General features: G+C 35.7%; 2 protein-coding genes across 3 annotated transcripts in view; both read left to right on the top strand.

Annotated features, from left to right (window-relative positions):
* The first annotated feature begins 837 nt into the window (after positions 1–837).
* LOC132109395 (heat shock 70 kDa protein 4-like) lies at positions 838–16,806 on the top strand. The gene is made up of 19 exons (XM_059515428.1): positions 838–1,127; positions 5,384–5,441; positions 5,733–5,873; positions 6,013–6,135; positions 7,843–7,942; positions 8,026–8,159; positions 8,240–8,484; positions 9,374–9,450; positions 9,527–9,678; positions 10,346–10,452; positions 10,528–10,661; positions 11,577–11,761; positions 11,924–12,007; positions 12,645–12,800; positions 12,882–13,007; positions 13,742–13,849; positions 14,016–14,135; positions 14,216–14,377; positions 16,327–16,806. Exons 1-19 carry the CDS (start codon positions 1,021–1,023, stop codon positions 16,522–16,524), a joined length of 2,517 nt encoding a protein of 838 aa, XP_059371411.1. The 5' UTR covers positions 838–1,020; the 3' UTR covers positions 16,525–16,806.
* A 1,081-nt stretch (positions 16,807–17,887) lies between these two features.
* Positions 17,888–20,139, top strand: part of gnpda1 (glucosamine-6-phosphate deaminase 1) — a 5,113-nt gene continuing 2,861 nt past the window's right edge. The window contains exons 1-5 of one of the 2 annotated variants that reach the window (XM_059515434.1): positions 17,888–18,018; positions 18,396–18,533; positions 18,627–18,728; positions 18,819–19,001; positions 19,074–19,258. In XM_059515434.1, the coding sequence (XP_059371417.1) occupies positions 18,410–18,533; positions 18,627–18,728; positions 18,819–19,001; positions 19,074–19,258 (594 nt within the window). In that variant the 5' untranslated portion in view covers positions 17,888–18,018; positions 18,396–18,409. Of the gene's footprint in view, positions 18,019–18,385; positions 18,534–18,626; positions 18,729–18,818; positions 19,002–19,073; positions 19,259–20,139 lie in introns of both variants that reach the window. The other variant, XM_059515433.1, reaches the window with a different exon arrangement.

Consider the following 20,139-nt stretch of genomic DNA (forward strand, 5'->3'; position numbering starts at 1 on the left):
TTCATATTGTTAATGCATACAAAGTAATTTATATATATATATATATATATATATATATATATATATATATATATATATATATATATATATATATAATATACAATATAAGTAAGTGTGTATTTAGTATTTAAAAGCCACTGGTAATTACTCCAACATATAGACTAAATTCAATATTTTTTGTATTAATAAAAAAATATTTAATCTGCCATATTGGAACTACATTTGCCAAGGATTTGATTTTGCATGCCTGACAATTCTGTTGTAGTTCTTATACACTGATCTATATTATTGATATTAATACTATATTATTGATCTACATTATTGTGCATTAAAAATCAGTTCTTATAAGCAACTTGTAAGCAACATAGCAACTTTAAAAAAAAAAATTATGTTCACCAAAGAATTTATTTTAATATCAGATTAAAATCTTAAAACCAACAGGAAAATCTGAATTTGAAAGTGGCTGTGAAATTCAAATGAAGGTTTTTTTTTTTTTTTTTTTTTTTTTTTTATTAAGCACATAACATTCACAGGGGATCCTTACAACAGAAATAATTGTTAAAATAACAATATGTGACTTCGGTAAAATTCAAACACAAGCAGAATACAAAACACAGTCATATTCTACTAAAATAATCAGGCCAAAATTGATTAATACATAAATAATACAAATAAATATAAACATCTTAAGAAAAATAATGAACTAAAATAAATAATTACACACACGACTGTCAACTTCAAAGAAAAACCCTTCCATCGAAGATTTTCAGCAGCTTTCTTATAATTCAAAGAGATTCAGAATAGAACCTCTGTGTTGGACCTTTTAGCTCCCCCCTGAACCGGAAGCGTTCCTGTTGTCTCACAAGTGGCGTTTTTTATCAGCAGCCTCATTCCTCTCTGAAGTAACTGTAGAATAATGAATTAAAACGTTACTGTTTACTCTTTATATTTTACAGATCTACCATCTAATACCCATTCGGCCTCGGGCTTCTTGTGTTCGCGTGATCTCGTTGTTTTAAGATGTCAGTGGTGGGTTTTGACGTGGGCTTTCAGAGCTGCTATGTAGCTGTAGCTCGAGCCGGAGGAATCGAGACTGTGGCCAACGAGTACAGCGACCGGAGCACACCGTGAGTCCTCCACCGCACACACCCTCACATCTCGCCCTTTACCCGAGGAGAGGAACCCACAGACTGTATAAAAACAGGAGGAGAACCGCTCTTAACTGAGTCTCTCACAGCCGCAGCGCTGCCTCTTTCACGAGCCACACTTTGCTTAAATACTATTACTGCAGTGTTTAAAAATCAGGATACTGTTTAGTAGTATCTGTTTTGAGAAGCAGAACAGTTAACACAACATTTGTTTGGAACAAGTGTGTGTGTGTGTGTGTGTGTGTGTGTGTGTGTGTGTGTGTGTGTGTGTGTGTGTGTGTGTGTGTGTGAGACCCTGGAGAACAAAACCAGTCACAAGGGTCAGTTTTTCGAAATTGAGATTTATACATCATAATAAATAATCTTTCCATTGATGTATGGTTTAAGATAGTACAATATTTGGCTGAGATACACCTATTTGAAAATCTGGGGGTGCTATATATATATATATGTATGTGTATGTTACTATTTTTAATGTTTTTGAAAGAAGTTTCTTCTGCTCATCAAGCCTGCATTTATTTGATCAAAAATACAGAAAAAAATGTAATATTGTGATATATTATTACAATTTAAAATAATTGTTTTTAAATTTATTATACTTTAAATTATCATTTATTTCTGTGATGCAAAGCTGAATTTTAAAGGATCATTATCACACGATCCTTTAGAAATCATTCTAATATGATGATTCATTATCAAAGTTGGAAACAGTTCTGCTGCTTAATATTTTTTCAAAACGTGATACTTTTAAGGATACTTTGATGAATAAAAAGTAAAAAAAAAAAAAAAAAGCTATGTTTTTAAAATATAATTTTTTTTAATAACAATATACACTACTGGTCAGTAATTTGGGGTCAGTAATTTTTTTTTCTTTTTAAATAAAATCAATACTTTTATTCAGCAAGGATGTGTTAAATTGATAAAAAGTTATAGTGTATATATGTGTGTGTGTATATATGTGTGTGTGTGTGTGTGTGTATATATATATATATATATATATATGTGTGTGTGTATATATGTGTGTATATGTGTATATATATATGTATATATTAGGGCTGCCCCCAAATAGTCGACTAAACGTTAGTCGATATGAAGAGGGCTTGCTCGAATACATTTTCATTAGGTGGTTAGTCGCAAAAAAAATCACGTGAAAAAATGACGCAATCAGGGGCTGCGCAGTCAGTGTATGACATGACATCAAAGCAACGAGAGATCAACGAGATCTCGTGCCTCGCGATATATCAAAGCGCACCTGTGGGAGAGGTGTCTGGCTGATGCTAATAATTATGTCAGGAAAAAAGTCAAGTGTGGGATCATTTTGAAAAGTCGAAGGACGACCCTAAAAAGGCTGTTTGCAAACTCTGCAGGCAAACATTGTCAACATCGAATATGTTGTTTCATTTAAAACATGTAAGTAGTAACATTAACCACCACATGGCCACTCGTTTTAACAATAAGGATATAAACACATTTGCTCTGTTAAGTTAAATCATATTCATGGTTTTTGACATGCATTTGTCTCTAGGCTCATCCACAATATAGCAGCGATGATGTGGCGTCGTGCGCTTCGACTTCGCAGTCAACAATGATGCAGCAGAGATTAGTTTTGAGGCTACACCATTCCCAAACGCGACACAATAATGCATGGTTTAACAAGCAAGTTCAACACGACTAAAGAAATTCTTGTTAAGAAAATTCAAAGTTGTACAGCAGTCAGCTTTACAACAGACACATGGACCTCTATCAAGAGTGAGGGTTACATGACCGTTACTGCACACTTCATGTCTGAAGATTGGCGACTACATTCTTTTGTGTTGGAAACAAAAGTGCTGGAGGAGAGCCACACAGATACCAACATAAAAGAGCAACTCAGTGAAGTGATGGAAGAATTTAAAATACCTGCAGAAAAGAGGGTAGCAGTCGTACATGACAGTGCCGCTAATATGGTGTTGTGCACAGAACTGATTTCTAATGATCCATCCTGGGGCAATGCGAAGGGCGTCCGTTGTGCATAAACGCGGCTCTTAAAACTGAGCCCATATGTCGATGCATCGCTGCTAGACGCCTTGTGGGGCATTTCAAGAAAAGTACCAAGGCTACAACAGCTCTGACTCATAAACAGAAGCAGCAGAATGTTGCAGAACACAAACTTATCCAAGATCTCTCCACAAGATGGAACTCCACGTACTTCATGCTGGAGAGACTCTTGGAACAGAGATGGCCGGTTACAGCTGTGCTGTCAGACCCTGAAATTACCAAACGGTCTGAACGAGGTCTAGATCTCACAACAGCACATTGGCTGACAGCGGAGGACACGGTCGCAGTGCTATGATCACTCTCACTGAGCTGCTTTCTCAGGATTTAAACGCATCCCTATCTGCAACACTGCCCATGTTAATAAACATGAAGAGACGCCATTTGGTGCTGCGCAACGAAGACAGTCCCACCACAAAAGCACTAAAGACAGAACTAGCAAAAGAAATTGACACGAGATGGCAACTGACGGAAAATATCGCGACCAGCATTTATATTCGAGCTGCTGTCTTAGACCCACGTTTTAAGAGATTGTATTAGTTATCTTTAAATTATTTGTTCCACATTTTGTCTTTAATATAGTTGTTCTAAACAATTTAATCAAATACTTAGGCTGTTGATTTGTTTGCCGCCTTTTTTTTTATTTTAAGTTTTGGCGTTGTGCCATGTGCATTTATTAAATTGTTGGTTTTTGTTAATTTTCCTTTTGAACAATATATAAATTATATAAATTTTCCACTGTATTTGTATACCAAACAGCGTTTTTGCTACAGTATTTATTTTTGTTTTTTTGCCTTGTTTTGTACTAGGCCTAAGTTACTAATAAGTTTATTTATTTTAAAGAACGAATTTTAGTTTATTTTACTCAAAACTGTTTTTTTTTTTTTTTTTTTTTACATGTAACTGTTACAGTATGTATTTTTGATAATAAATTATTAAAATGCACATGCAGTCTGATTGCTGTTTTTATGTAATAATTAGCCTATAACGTTCCGGCCACTTATTTTTGTGTCCGTAAGCGTTGTATACTTTAAACGCTTTACTATTCTGTTTTAAGCGCTTCATTTTCATTTTGAACGCGCTAATATCATTTTCTGTCATATGGAAGTGTTAAACTTCAACTTGGACTATACCTCTCCTTGTATATATACAAGTTTTTATATTAATATCATAAATGAACGATTATTCGACCGATCGCTAAAATGCAGGAGTGTTAGTCGACTAGGAATATCTTTAGTCGGGGGCAGCCCTAGTGTATATATATGTGTGTGTGTGTGTGTGTGTGTGTGTATGTATGTATGTGTATATATATATAGATATATGTGTATGTGTATATATATATGTGTGTGTGTGTGTGTATATATATATAGATATATGTGTATGTGTATATATATATGTGTGTGTGTGTGTGTGTATATATATATATATATATATAGAAAATGGCCTTTAAAGTTGTCAAATGAAGTTCTTTGCAATGCATATTACTAATCAAAAATTAAGTTTGGAAATATTTATGATAGAAAATGTACTAAATCTCTTCATTTAGTACAGATAGTTAAAACACCAACACTGAACCATTTCTTTTTTTTTTTATCAGTTTTGTTATCGTGTTTTATTTAGATGGACAAGTATTATATATTTTTTCCTCTTTGGAATAAGTGTAAATGTTGTATGTATGCAGCGCAGTGTAGTAACTGATTACAGCGTCTGGATTACAGAATCAAAACGTGCTTTAATAATTAGATTAAATGACATTTTAAAATACTCGTGGTCAGGCTACAGTTACTTCTTTTATGGATTACATGATTGCATTTTATTTGCACAATAGCAATAGTTTGTGTATAATTAATTGATTCTTTTTTAAATGTTGCTTTTAAATGTTTAGGAAACTTGATATAATATATGCACTTTTAATACACTTAATAACAACAGATGGTATACATTTTCTTTGTATACTTATATCAAAACTGTGATCTAAACTATTCTAAAAGTAGTCTCATTTTATCCCATAAGATGTGTACTGTAATGGATTTCTGACTACAATTTTTGTCACTTTTCACTTTGTCACTTTTGTATCTATGTGTGTGTGTATACACAGACTTTTATATATTTGGTGTGTGTGTGTAAATAAATGTATGCATTGCTCTAATAATGATTGATTATACCAGTACAATAATTTGTCATGATGTTTGTCATTTCAGAGCATGTGTGTCTTTTGGACCACGAAATCGTTCTATTGGAGCAGCAGCTAAAAGCCAGGTACATGATGTGTAGATCGTAGATTCAGGTTAGATGCCGCTTTTAACTTAACATGGGCTTTACACACTGTTAGGACCTAGTTCTTGTAATTTTCAGAAATGTTTATGCCATTTTTATCAATGAACAACATTGCAATCCTTTTACTTCTGTACTTCACAGACTTCTTTTCATTCCTGTCAAAAATGAAGCATGCAACCCTGACCCTTTTTGTTGCTGCTGCCTTCATGTACTCTTCGTATTTGTGCTCATGCGAGATCTACTCATGTCTTTTTTGTTCTAACTGAAACACAGATTGTCACCAATTGCAAAAACACTGTCCAGGGATTCAAGCGTTTTCACGGCCGGGCGTTCTCTGACCCATTTGTCCAGAACTTGAAGTCCAGTCTGGTTTATGAGCTGTCACAGATGCCTTCGGGCACGACGGGAATAAAGGTGAGCAGCTTAAAGTGAGACGAGATCAAGATTCATAAACACGTCACATTGTGCCAGCATTGTTCAGAGATCCAGTTTTGTCTGCCAAACCTTCTTGTAAATCCAAGCACGGAGATCTGTTGTGCTGTGGATGTTGTAGGTGATGTACATGGAGGAGGAGAAGGTGTTCAGCATTGAACAGATCACTGCGATGCTCCTCACCAAACTCAAGGAGACTGCTGAGAGCGCCCTCAAGAAGCCCGTCGCTGATTGTGTCATCTCAGTGAGTGCAAAAATCAATATCTCTTAAGTTGTTGCAATATAATTGGTAGGTTTGCAGACATGTAGTCTAGGGCTGCTGTTACTACACAGAGCCGTTGTTAACTGAGAAGATGCGCAAATAAACGCTGAAAATGAAGTGGATTTGCGCATCTTCTCAGTTAACAACGGCTCTGTGTAGTAACAGCTGCTCTATGTGAAATCACGCACCTGATGGAATTAACCGCTGATTAGAGAACCGGCTTTACTGACGAGATGCACATAACGATCGGCCGATCGTGATCGGAGCAGCCCTAATGTAGTCCTTAGCAGGACTCAACAGTTTTAGATGCATGCAAACTGCATTTAGAGGAACGTGTATGAATTAAAAAAAATCCCTCCCGTGCATTAGTTTTAAATATTTAAAATCTGGCATTATCTTGTGGCATGTCTTGATCACTTTAATGTATCCCAGGCTTGTTTATGAATATAAGTCATGCAGCATGTATATATTTTTTTCCTCTTGGGTTATTATTTGGTTGCACTAATTCTGCAATTCTAAGATCTGCACTGTTATTCTCCATTAAAAACTAACTGTATGTAATGCAATTTTAATGGAATTATTTAATTCAAAGTAAAATATTGTCACTTCGATCACCGTCACAGGAAGGAAAGACAAAGAACATTATTTGATCCCTTAATATTCAGTGTTTAGATTTGACTACCACCAGGGTTATTAACTAACACATAAAAAAAAATCATTACTTTTACTGTTTACTGAAATTAAATGAAATATAAAAAATGCAGACTTTTCATTTTCATGTGGTTTAACCCGAAGCACTTTACTAAAACTGAAATAGAAACTATAAAAAAAATAAAATCGATAAAATAAAAACAATAATAGTATCTATTAAAAGTCGGAAGCCAGTTTCTGCCACTGAATAAAAAATAAAATAAGGTAATTTGTGACTTTTTTTTATCTAACAATTCTGACTATTCTCAGAATTTTGAGATATAAACTCATGATAGCGAGTCCAATTCAAGGGGAAGCAAGGGGAAAAAAGACAATTTTCTTAAAATATAGAGTTTAACCTCTTAACTGTCACTCACATTTTTGAACACAGACTTGAAAGTGCATGATCCGAACCTAAATTTTTATAATTCATGACTGAAAACATTTTGTAACATGACTTTTACGTACCATTTTCATGGTAATGCAATGTTCGATTTTAAAATGGGTTTCAAAGGACGGATTTTGAGATTGTATGTTTTCAAGTGATATATAACTTCTGGTGATTTCTAAAGTGTGATGGACAAAAAGGCAACAAAGAAGAATGTTTTTGGGTTTTTTTCTGTTATGATCTAGGTTTTTGAGGTGCACTCTTATTACTTTTCCCACATACTTTTTAACAAAAAAAGATTGGTGAAATATCATTTTAGGAGTCTAAAGTCTAAACTTGCAGTTGCTACAAAAAAAGTCAGAATTGTGAAATAAAACATCATTGCGATTACAGTTTTGTATTTGTTATTCAGAAGTGGAAAAAGAACACTGACTTGTACGTCGAAATCTCCGTGTGCACATTATATATATATCTATGCTAAATGCACTAATGAATTAGAAAAACAACTTGTGCGTCATTTTTTTGGCATAAATGAGTTCCTGGAGACAGAAATCCGTCTTCGATGCTATGAACACTCTCTTTCCCAAACCAATGCTGTTTTCAATCCCAAGGTGCCCTGCTTCTACAGCGATGCTGAGAGGAGATCTGTCATTGATGCGGCTCAGATCGCAGGACTCAACTGTCTGAGGCTCATGAATGAAACCACCGCAGGTGAAGAGTAACACCGTTTCACATGCAACACATCCACTTTCCGCTCTCGAGTGACATCTGTGTTTTGTTGTTGTTGCATGCAGTGGCTCTGGCGTACGGGATCTACAAGCAGGATCTTCCCGCTCCAGAAGAAAAGCCAAGGACAGTGGTGTTTGTGGACATCGGCCATTCAAGCTACCAGGTCTCTGTGTGTGCCTTTAATAAAGGCAAGCTCAAGGTGTGTGACGATGACATTTCTACTTCATAATGTGATCTGGACACAAATATAGACAGAGCGTTATTTTCCTCCCCGCGCAGATTCTTGCTACAGCCTTTGACCCTGAAATGGGAGGAAAAGACTTCGATGAGCGGCTGGTCAGACATTTTTGTGAGGAGTTTGCGGTCAAGTACAAGCTGGATGTGAAGTCCAAGCCCCGAGCGTTGGTCCGACTCTATCAGGAATGTGAGAAGCTGAAGAAGCTGATGAGCGCCAACTCCTCGGACCTGCCCCTGAACATCGAGTGCTTCATGAATGATATCGACGTCTCAAGCAAACTCAACAGGTATGTCGTCGATGTCGTTCAAAGCTTGCATGGTTTTCGAAGACTGCTGTTTTTAATAGAAAGTTATCAAGAAACTGTCAGGGTCCAGAATGCATCTTTAAAGTTTCAAGTAATCCATCGGACTTGTGTGCCACGTTGCCAATCTTAAAGGGATAGTGCACTCAAAAATGAAAATGGTCATAACTCACATTATTAACTCGTTCGTTGATCTTCAAAAACACAAGATGTTTTATGTGCCTCCATTAAAAAAAGTCCATTATACCCAAACCTGCTTTGAAAATTCATAAAGACATTGTAAACATAATCTGTACAAACTTTTTTGTAGAGATTATGGCTTCGAGCATGTCTGAGCTTCTGTTTATGATATTTAATGAGCTTTATGTATTTGCAGATGTGTGTTTGTCAATGTTAACATGTGAATAAATGTCAGTTTCATCAAATAAAGTGATTGTGTATCTTCAAACCACTCGATTCATGCAGATTTCTGTTAGAATAGAATTTATTTTTAGAGTTTTATGAAATCGTGATATAATGGACAGAATTTTTTTTTAAAAATCTTTCATTTGCGTTTCAAGGATGAACGAAAATCTGGTTTGGAGTTACATGAAGTAATGACAGAATTACAATTTTGGGGTGAACTATCCCTTTAAGAACATCATGCCAAATTTAGAATGTTGCCCGTCACTCAGATCTTATTTGCATATTCGTTCCTGAGTGTAAAAACCAGAAGAAGAAAAATAAGTCATAGGTTTGGAATGACCGTTTTTCTTTACATTCACAGCTTATACTGTGTCATACATTCATTTATTCCCATCAATCACACATAATAAAGTTGGCATCCTGACAATAATTCATTTGAGCTTCATATATAGTTTTATTCCTGTGGCAGGGCTCAGTTTGAAGAGATGTGTGCTGATGTTTTAGCTCGAGTCGAGCCTCCGCTGCGCAGTCTGATGGAGCAAGCTCGTAAGTAATGCTCTACTTATTTCATATATCTCCCAGAAATGATTAATTCAACAGTCTGTCACCTGCTCCTGTGCAGATCTGAGAAAAGATGACATCCATGCTGTAGAAATAGTGGGCGGAGCCTCTAGAATGCCGGCCATCAAAGAAAGAATCAACAAGTTCTTTGGGAAGGAGCCGAGCACGACGCTGAACGCAGACGAAGCTGTGGCCAGAGGATGTGCTCTTCAGGTCAGATCATGTTTGAATGTTTACATCATCCAAATCTGAATAAAGAAGCTTTCATTGATGCATGGTTTGTTAGGATCGGTCAATATTTGGCTGAGATACAACTATTTAGAAAATCTGGAACCTGAGGGAGCAAAAAAATCTAAATGAAGATGTCCAAATGAATTCTTAGCAATGCATATTACTAATCAAAAATGAAGTTTTGATGTATTTACAGTAGGAAATTTACAAAATATCTTCATGGAACATGATCTTTTCTCAATATCCGAATGATTTTTGGCATAAAATTAAAATCATTCATTTTGACCCATTACAAAGTTTTGTTGTCTATTGCTACAAATATACCCCAGAGACTTAAGACTGCTTCTGTGCTCCATTCCACAGCATTTGCTACTGCTTTTAATCACTTAAATAGAAGAAGCAGAGTTACTGAAGTGTTGAGAATACTGAACAGACGTTTAGAAGTTTATTTTCAAATGCAAAAGTATTGGAAATCAATTTTTTGCATTTTTTTTTTATAACACTGTAAGTGAGTCCCATCAGGTAATGAAAATGGGTGATCTTCACACCCTCTTGGGCCAAATGCAGCGAACGCATCATGTGGTCAAGTGCAAAGGCGTCAGGTGTTTGATAGCAGACCGTTAACACTGTCTCTGTCTCCCGATCCCAGTGTGCCATCCTCTCGCCTGCTTTTAAAGTGCGTGAGTTCTCCATAACAGACGTGGTTCCCTTTCCCATCTCTCTGAAGTGGAATTCTGCCGCTGAAGAGGGACTCAGGTACAAACATGCGCCGTCCAGTCATCATGCTTGACACTACTTGGATTTACACAGCTTTCTCATCTTTCGTTTCAGTGACTGTGAGGTCTTCCCAAAGAACCATGCAGCACCTTTCTCCAAAGTGCTGACGTTTTACCGGAGAGAGCCGTTCTCCTTGGAAGCATACTACAGCTGTCCTAAAGAGCTCCCTTATCCAGATCCCATAATAGGTACACACACACACACACACTGGACAATTTTTAGAAATCACAAAACAGTGCATGATTTGAAGTGCAGTCGCAATAATCTGATCCTCTTTTTCCTCTGGCATGAAATAAATCTTCAACTGTTCTATATTGTACAAGCATGTTATTGAAGTTTCTGTAAACGGTTCATCAGTTAAATGTTTATAAACAGTTTGACCTTGTAGTTTTAATCTGAATGTCTGAATCTCAGAAAAACGTTACATTCTTATGTATGGAAGCCTCTTTCCGCCACTGAATTAAAAAAAAGAAAAGGTAATTAGAACTTTTTGTTACAATTCAGAATTTTGGGACAATAAACTCAAAATTCTGAATTTTTTCAAAATTGTGAGATGAAAAATGATAGCTTTTACCTTTTTTATTCAGTGGTGGAAACAAGTTTCAATGTGAATGTACGTCACAATATGAAAGAAAAGATCTACTGCCACTTCTATTTCATCTTTAAGCAAATTCCGAGAAATACAGATGGACTACTAAAGAAAAGCAGAGTTATTTCAGTTTTACCACAATTATTACCTCAGTCGAGTTGTTTTCTTTTAGTGGAGTAACTCCAGTTTTATTCCAGAGCTGCAGAGAGACATTCCTGAAATAAAAATATGAGAAAAACTAAATCACAATGTTTGTGTGACCTTGTGTCTTCTCACAGAGAGGCAAACCAATGCATGAGTGACACAGTGAACTTAGAGAAGAACAACTCCGTAATTCTGAAATATATTTAGGGAAAGCATGCAAAATAAATGCATTTTTACATTTCCTCCTCAATTCATGTGCCAAAAGTGGCCAATATCCCGGGCCCTTCACATGCACTTTGCTTTTCATGGCATATTTTTACTGTCATGATGCATTCTGTATGTAAACATCCACACTTGAACTCTCACGCAGGTCAGTACATCATCCAGAAGGTGGTTCCCCAGGCCTCAGGCGAGAGTTCAAAGGTTAAGGTCAAGGTGCGAGTCAATGTCCACGGGATCTTCAGCATGTCCAGTGCTTCACTAGTGGAGCTGCAGAAATCTGAAGAAGAAGAGGAGAGCATGGACACAGAGCAGAGCACAGAGAAAGAGAATGAGGTATTGCAGCAGGATACTACTGTTCACATGCTGTCTCTCCCGATTCAGCTCTGCTTTAACACTTTCATCATGATCTGTGTTATTGTGTATATACTGTGCGGCTCTACCTCATAGATTGATGTTCTGGTGAAGTCACCACCATGTGTTTCCAATCATCCACAGAGCAAAATGCAGGTTGATCAAGATGAACAAAAGACTGGAGAACAGGAAGATGGAGAGAAAAAAGCGGGAACAGAAGAAATGGAGGTAAATGAGATCCACAGATAAAACTAAATAAACGACCCACATATTTAGGATCATTTGATAATCCTGCATATTACTATCCATACAATGGCTGTGCGATATTTATTGTTGTTTTAAACGACATGTGCGCTGACATTATCAAGTATATCACTCACTCTGCTTAAAAACAAACTAAAACACGTCTTCAGAGTCCTGAAGCATTGACCGTGTGATGAAGCCTTTTACAATGCATTCAAAATAACACTATAATGCAAGATATGAAAGCAAAAAATATCCCCGAATAAGGTATTGTTTGTTAAATTAATATAGTCAAGTAATATCTCACAAGCCATTATTTATTCCGCCAATCAAAAAAAAAGATAGTTCCAAAGACGCATCAAAACACTTAATTAATCTGTGTTGGAACAAATCATTTGAATCAGTGATTCATTCGAAAAAGGCAGTCGCATCTCATCGCTTGAATGAATGATTCAACGACTCGCTCGTTAAGATATTGAACATGCTGCCACCTACTGGTTATCTATGACATGCATTAAAAAAGAAAAACACTCCTCGAAATAATCCCAAATAAATCTTCACATAGCATTTTTTGTCAGTATCACACACCCCTAATTAATACACTCAATTGGGATTTGTTCAGACATCAGCAGAGGAAGGCAAACAGGAGAAGAAATCAGATCAGCCTCCACAAGCCAAGAAGCCCAAAGTGAAAACGAAGGTCCTGGAGCTGCCCATCGAGAACAACCCACAGTGGCAGCTTGCTAATGACATGCTCAACCTCTTCGTGGAGAGCGAGGTTTGCTTTCTGTGCAGATGAGAACTGGGGAAACGTCTTCAACCGTTAAGAGTTCAATCGAGTGTGAAATTTTCTCCTCAGGGTAAGATGATCATGCAGGACAAGCTTGAGAAGGAGCGGAACGATGCCAAGAACTATGTGGAGGAGTACGTGTACGAGATGAGGGACAAACTGCACGGGATATTCGAGAAGTTCGTCGACGAGAGCGTGAGAGCAGTCACATGGCTTAAAATCTAAATTAGGGAATTTACAAATTGTCTTGAAAAAGCAGTTTAAATAAATTAGGTAAAGGAAATGGTTAAATATCTGCATGAAACTATTTTTAAATCCTTGTCTAGTATTTTGCAGGTATTACGAATCGATTCACTTTATCTTTGCTGTATTTCATTAAATGTACTACAATAACTAAATGTATAATAAATACAAACTACCTGCATTTTTTTATTACTTCTAAAATTACAAAAACACACTAAAGTGAATTGAATAAATAAATGTATTCATGTAGCAGACGCTTTTATCCAAAGCGACTTAGTGCATTCAGGCTATAAATTTTTTTACCTAACATTTGACTTAAACTTAAAAAAACGTAAAATGAAAAGCAAAAATATTTGAAAACGCTCACTTAAAATATAAATTAAAAACCACTAAAAAGTGATCTTGGTGCATGATTTTAGTATTATTGAAATATTATGATAGTATTTTGACTTTTATTTTAAGTTTAAATGTTATTTTGTCAGTTGTATTCTTTTTTATATATATTTCAATATAGCTTTAGTTTTTATTTTGGTTTTAATGTTTTTAGTACTTTCAGTTAGTCGTTTAGTAATTTAAGTTTTTCATCTAAAATGTATATTTATTTTATACCAGCTTTATTTTAATAAACAAAAATGCTTTTAATAGTGTTTTTGTATGTCCGACTCGGTCTGTGTTTTCTCTTCCAGGACAGAGATGCTCTCTCATTAAAACTGGAGGACACTGAGGTCTGGCTGTATGAGGACGGTGAAGACCAGCCTAAACAAGTATACATTGACAAACTCGTTGAACTGAAGGTACTAAATGTCTTGTGAGGTTTATCATTTATGATGTAAGCAGTTACACACAACACAAACAGCACTTAGTCACCAAACTCTGTCCACTGGTTCTTTACACACTGCTAATTATCCTTCCATTATGCAACGAAAGGCCTATTTATCTTATTAAAAAATGTTCTTGCAGAGTCTCGGCCAACCCATTCAAGAGAGATACACAGAATTCGAGGAAAGACCCAAAGCTTTCGATGAGCTGGGCGGACAACTGCAGCAATACATGAAGATTGTAGAGGCCTACAAAACTAAGGTGAGGTTGCGTTGGATTAACGTTACATGAGGTACAAATGTGCACCTGCCTAGTGCTTCACATGTCTTCTTGAATTACAGGAAGAGCAGTATGACCATCTGGAGGAGGCTGAGGTTCAGAAGGTGGACCGGATGGTGAATGACGTCATGATCTGGATGAACAGTAAAATGAACCAGCAGAGTAAACAGAGTCTTTCCGTGGAGCCTGCAGTGAAAACGATGGACATACAGGCCAAAACACGGGTCAGTCACAGTTAGACTTTTTTTCCTGGAGTACATATTACACATATTAATGTGATATGATATGGGCTGGGCAGTATGACAGTATATTAACCACACAAATTTTGCTATATAGTTTATTTCGCATTATGCAAATATATCAGCGTAGCACAGTACTACTTAAAAGTTATATACATCTGACCTAAGAATGATAAAGATTAAATGGTCCAACATTTGGGTGGCACGATTTATCTCAGATACAGATAAGACTAAAATCAATTGAATCTAAAAAAAAAGACCTACTTTTATTTGTGTACACTGACAATAACAACAAAATAGTGTGCTTTTGTAAAATAAACAAAACGAACAGTGCACTTTCGGCCGTTAAGGTCTCTGTGAGCCACTTTCTACGCATCACAAACTCAGCGAATATTTGACACAGAGATATGAGAAATATGTCTATAGAAAGCTTGTCTAATTTTAAATGAACACATGAATGAAAACGAATATTCTCTGATTATGTAATTATGTAATCCGTATGAAACTAAAGCCCAGGTACAGTCTTTCCCGTATCTGAGCTCATTATATGCAATCATCTTCGAGCAAACACCCTCTAGTACAAAAAGTAGATTAAAAAAAATCAAGATTCGTCTAAGTCCTGCTATGAGGAATCTACCTCAGAAGAACACCGCGATCTGACACAACTTAATTCAGCAGAGAAGATCATTTATGTACTTTATTCTTATTTTTACATAAACCTGTACAGATTTTCCGGAACACCTTGCCAAGCTGAGATGTATTGTTTAACTTTTACTTAAGCTTTTTTGTTATTCAGATATGTTGTTATTCAGAGTATTTCTATTTGTTAACCAAGGAATGTTACATTTTTTTTTATAAAATTTTGTAAGTATTACAGTTGCTTTAAAGCTAAGAGGCTAAACTATTCTATGTTTGACTCAAATTGAAAGAATAAAGAGTTTAATTTCTATTAAGGTTTATAGGGATTTTAAGATGTAGCCTAATTGGCGATTCAAATAATTAAGTTACTCATTGAGTAACTAAGTTACTTTTCAGACAGTAAGTAACTAATTATTTAATAACATCTGCCTAATCGCGATTTATCGCTTTTGCGATTTAATTTTGATTAAACAAGCAGCCCAAACAAATACACACACAACTGTGTCAAAATGCTCTTCGTGTGGAGTATTCATATAAATAGTGTTGGTTACGTGTTTAATACACACAAAAACAGTTTGGTGTATATTGGATCTGTGCAGTGGGTCTTAAAGTGACAGCAGCCTACTTTACCAGCTTCTGTCTGTCATTACTGTTGATCACATAACAAAAGATGATACGGAAGTTAAGATTCACCAAATCGCATTGATGGATTGATATAACAAAAGTGTGAATCACGTACAAGTTGGCTTTTGTATCGTGTTGTATCATTTCTAATGTATTTGCATTGGTAAAAACCAATTTATTTATATATAATTATTAGTAGATGCGCTATACTTTTATTGTTTAGAAAGTGAACAATAATTTCTGACCTATATTTTATATGTAGATTGATTTCTTCTCTGTAAAAATGTTTATCAAGGGCATTCTCTCGAATATAGTGGATATAACGTATCAACACTAAGGAGACGACGTGCTAGAAGTCAGAAAGCAATAATTAATGATTTGTGTCTGTCTGAACAAAAAAATAAATGCCAACTATTTGTACCATATTGAATTGCATAGCATCATATATATTTTCTAATGCATTGTATTGCAAAATCAGATTGCACTGCATCGTAACAGGAGGGAAATCACAACAGTATCTGCTTCATATGTTTCTAATGTAAAAAAGTTATGGCCTCAGCTCAACCCCTTTTGTTTTTTTTTTCAAGATTTTGGTCATATTGCCCACCACCACCATACTATGGTATTGCCATCTGACACCATTGTATTCAATCTCTTCACATTTTCCACAGGAGCTATTCTCCACTTGCAATCCTGTTGTGACCAAACCCAAGCCCAAAGTGGACTTGCCAAAAGAGGAGAACCCCTCAGAACCGAACGGGCCGGTCAATACACAGGAAAACCCCGAAGCCCAGTCCGGCGGCACAGAGCAAGCGACTGAAGACCGTGCAGAAGCCACAGAAGCCAAGCCGGACATGGACCTCGATTAACCACACTGTGTAATGTTACGTTAACGTTACACATCATGTTATGTAACATAATGTTTTGTTAATGTTAACTTATGTTTCCAGTGACTCCTAACCCTAAATCATCTTCCTCACGGCGGGGTGACTCTGATAATGAGAGAATCAGTGGCTACATTTGCATGTCCTTTTATATTAAGAAAAACATAAATCATGATGCTGTGCGACTTCTGATTGAGAACAATTCTGTCTGCCTACGATTGAGTTTCTGTCAACTGTTGTTTCAATAAATATGGATTGAAACATAAATGCACATGCTTATATTATGAAATTACTTTAAACGTACGGCAAAAGCATGTGTGATGCAGTTTGCTTCGTCTTTTCATTCATGAATCAATTTACAAGTGTTAACAGTTTACGTCAACGCACAAGGCAAAGCAGATGAATGCAAAAGGAAATGTGTTAAAATATTTGTCAACATTTATTCTGCAAATAGTTTGTAAATGCATTATAGCACATTTGCCATCTTATGTTTGCCTTTGCACATCTTGGTTTACTTTAAGAGTAAGCAAACCCTGCATCACTTCCATTGAAACACCTGATTTTTTCAGTTTTCAAAATGTTTTTGTTTTTTCTATGGCACATTCCATAAATATGATATAAAATGTAAACATCACATCACTCTTAAATGTGGATTTTTGCCTAGCTTTTCAACTCTGTTACAAAGTTTAAAGCATGCAACAAATTAACAGTCTGTTGAACTGTTAACTTTATTATAGAATTTTTGTTTTTATATTATAACCAAAATATCTGTGTCCTAGGTATTGCATTCAATTCTTGATATTCCACTTAAATTAACAACATTAATTTTGTACAATTTGTGACACAATATCATGAAATATCACTTGGAAACTTTTCAACAGAATGAAGGCAAGTAAATAAGCTTAAACATTCCACCCTGTTATAAAGTTATTTGAAGATCTTTTCTATATTTACCCATTTATGATTGTAAATCGAAAGGTGTTCCCACAAAAGCATGCCATGTAGCAACTGAATTAGATCTTACATTAGGCTAAATTACTCATGGTGTTAATAAATGATGTTGCCTATTCACAAAATGTTTTATAATTATGTTGTTTATATTTGTTGCCATCTTAATCAAACAAATTAGGGTTTTAACTTTGACATAGTTTAAAAAATAATAATAGTGAATAAAACATCTCATATAATTTATAAATTGCCCTCCATAGTCACTGATCAACACGTTTTAACAGTAAAGCACCTCATTTCGACCCTTTTTATTTATTTGCACGGTCCATTGTACACATTTATGGATTAAAAAGTGTATGAATCTTGCCGATTCGGCCAAATTGGTTTCTAACTCATTCCTAAAATCCCTTTTTGATGACGCAATGTGTTTTACTCTCAAATCATGTGTGAGAAGTGCAACGTTTCCTCTCGGTCACATGATCACGTGTTCCTCTGAGCAGCTAGAAGAGTTCCTCACAAACATCTGATCTGGTAAGAGTTTATCATCTCAATACGACAGCCTCTCTCAGTGTGTGTTTTAATAGATTTCATTATTATTAATTCCAGTGTCAACATAGCGATTTTCTAGTCACGTGTTCTATAAACTTTGTTTATTAACTTGCTGAGAGAAACTACGTGTTGGTGTGACTAAAAGAATAGTGTAGTAAAAAGAAAAATAACAATAATCTGTAGCATGTTGATGTCTTATAACGAGGTCGCTGTCTTCTCTGTGCACTTTCAATATCAGTCAAGTGTCATATTAAAAAGCAAAGTGCTTCCGCATTATTGTATGGTGCTAAAGTCTGGAGAAGGCAGGACTGTATCACACTCACACAGACTTCTGTATTTCATTTGTTAGCTTCTTTCAGACACAGATAAAGCCATGAAGCTCATCATACTGGACGACTATGACCATGTCAGCGAATGGACCGCCAAATACATCAGGAACCGGATCAAGAAGTTCAGTCCTGGTCCTGACCGATTCTTCACTCTGGGTCTTCCAACAGGTAGACATCAAAATAAAAAATAAAAAAATCTGTGTTTTGCTCAAACACGTTCATTTGTAATATAGTCCTGTTCGTATTTCCCGTGTTTGGCAGGAGGCACTCCGCTTGGATGCTACAAGAAACTGATCGAGTATCACAAGAAGGGAGACATATCTTTTCAGTATGTGATAACGTTTAATATGGATGAGTATGTAGGTAAGTGACCGCTCGTTTACGCTTGGGGATCAAGGGTTGAACAGCCTGTCGTATGTATAGTTGAACTCTGAACTTGCTTGGTTTTTACAGGACTTCCTAGAGACCATCCTGAAAGTTACCATTCGTTCATGTGGAACAACTTCTTCAAGCACATCGACATCCGAGCAGAAAACGCACACATCCTTGACGGCAATGCATCTAATCTAGAGAAAGAGTGTCAGGACTTTGAAGCCAAAATCAAAGCTGCTGGAGGAATCGAACTTTTTGTTGGCGGTAAGACAGTCGATTGAACTTTAACCTGTGAGTGCCACCATTAAACAACACTGGCTTGTAATCGTGTTGCAGGTATTGGACCTGATGGGCACATTGCGTTCAATGAGCCTGGATCCAGTCTGGTGTCCCGAACGCGTGTGAAGACCCTGGCTATGGACACCATTCTGGCTAACGCTCGCTTCTTTGATGGCGATCTCTCTAAAGTCCCCACCATGGCTCTGACGGTTGGAGTTGGGACAGTGATGGATGCTCGAGAGGTACAAATAGTCACATTTGTGCTTTTCCAAATAATTACATCTAGAAATTTCAGCCCCTCCTTCTTCTTCTCCTATAAGATGACTCTAACTAATTGCACATTTCTCTGGCCACATTTATTCAAACAATGCATTCAAATGTTTATTGTTAGCTAGTTTATATGCAGTGTGGCTTGCAAAATAGCAACGACATATTAAAGTCTGCATCTTATTTACAGTACCTAAACTGATACTTAAAAATATATGAATAAAATAAAGCAATATTCAAAAAAAAATCTAAAAAATAAAATGAAAATGATATTAATAGTATGATAATAATGTCCATAATTAATAACAGTTAAAAAAAGAAGTGCACTCTATTCTGATTTGAAGATACCAAAAATAACAACAAATATAATTTTTGTGTTCTCTCATTGTAAAAAAAAAAAAAAAAAAAAATAGGGTTGCTAGATTGACATTTTTAATAATTGCGAGATCCGTGTTGGGGATAGTTATATTTAAAGGTAATGCATTACAATATTGTATAACTACTTAAAAAAGTAACTAATTACGTTACTTAGTTACTTTTTATAGAAAGTAATGTGTAAGTGAAAGTATCTTAGAAAGTGTTGTGAAAAGTTACTTTTAAAAAGTAATGCATTACAAAACTGTGTTACTTCCTAAAAAAGTAACTAATTGCGTTTTTATTTAAAGTATTGTGTTACGTTACTTTTGCATTACTTATAAATATGGGCTGGGCTTGCTTGTTTGTTTTTAATATTATGTTTTTGCCAAAAGTAAAAGCCATTTCGCAACAAAATCCTCAGGCTGAAGGATATGTAATTAATGTCTGAAGAGTAGAAAGCAGAAGAAAGTCCACCACTTCAGCAATAAAAAAAGAAGAA

This window comes from Carassius carassius, chromosome 29 (genome assembly GCF_963082965.1).
Source record: "Carassius carassius chromosome 29, fCarCar2.1, whole genome shotgun sequence".
NCBI lineage: Eukaryota > Metazoa > Chordata > Actinopteri > Cypriniformes > Cyprinidae > Carassius > Carassius carassius.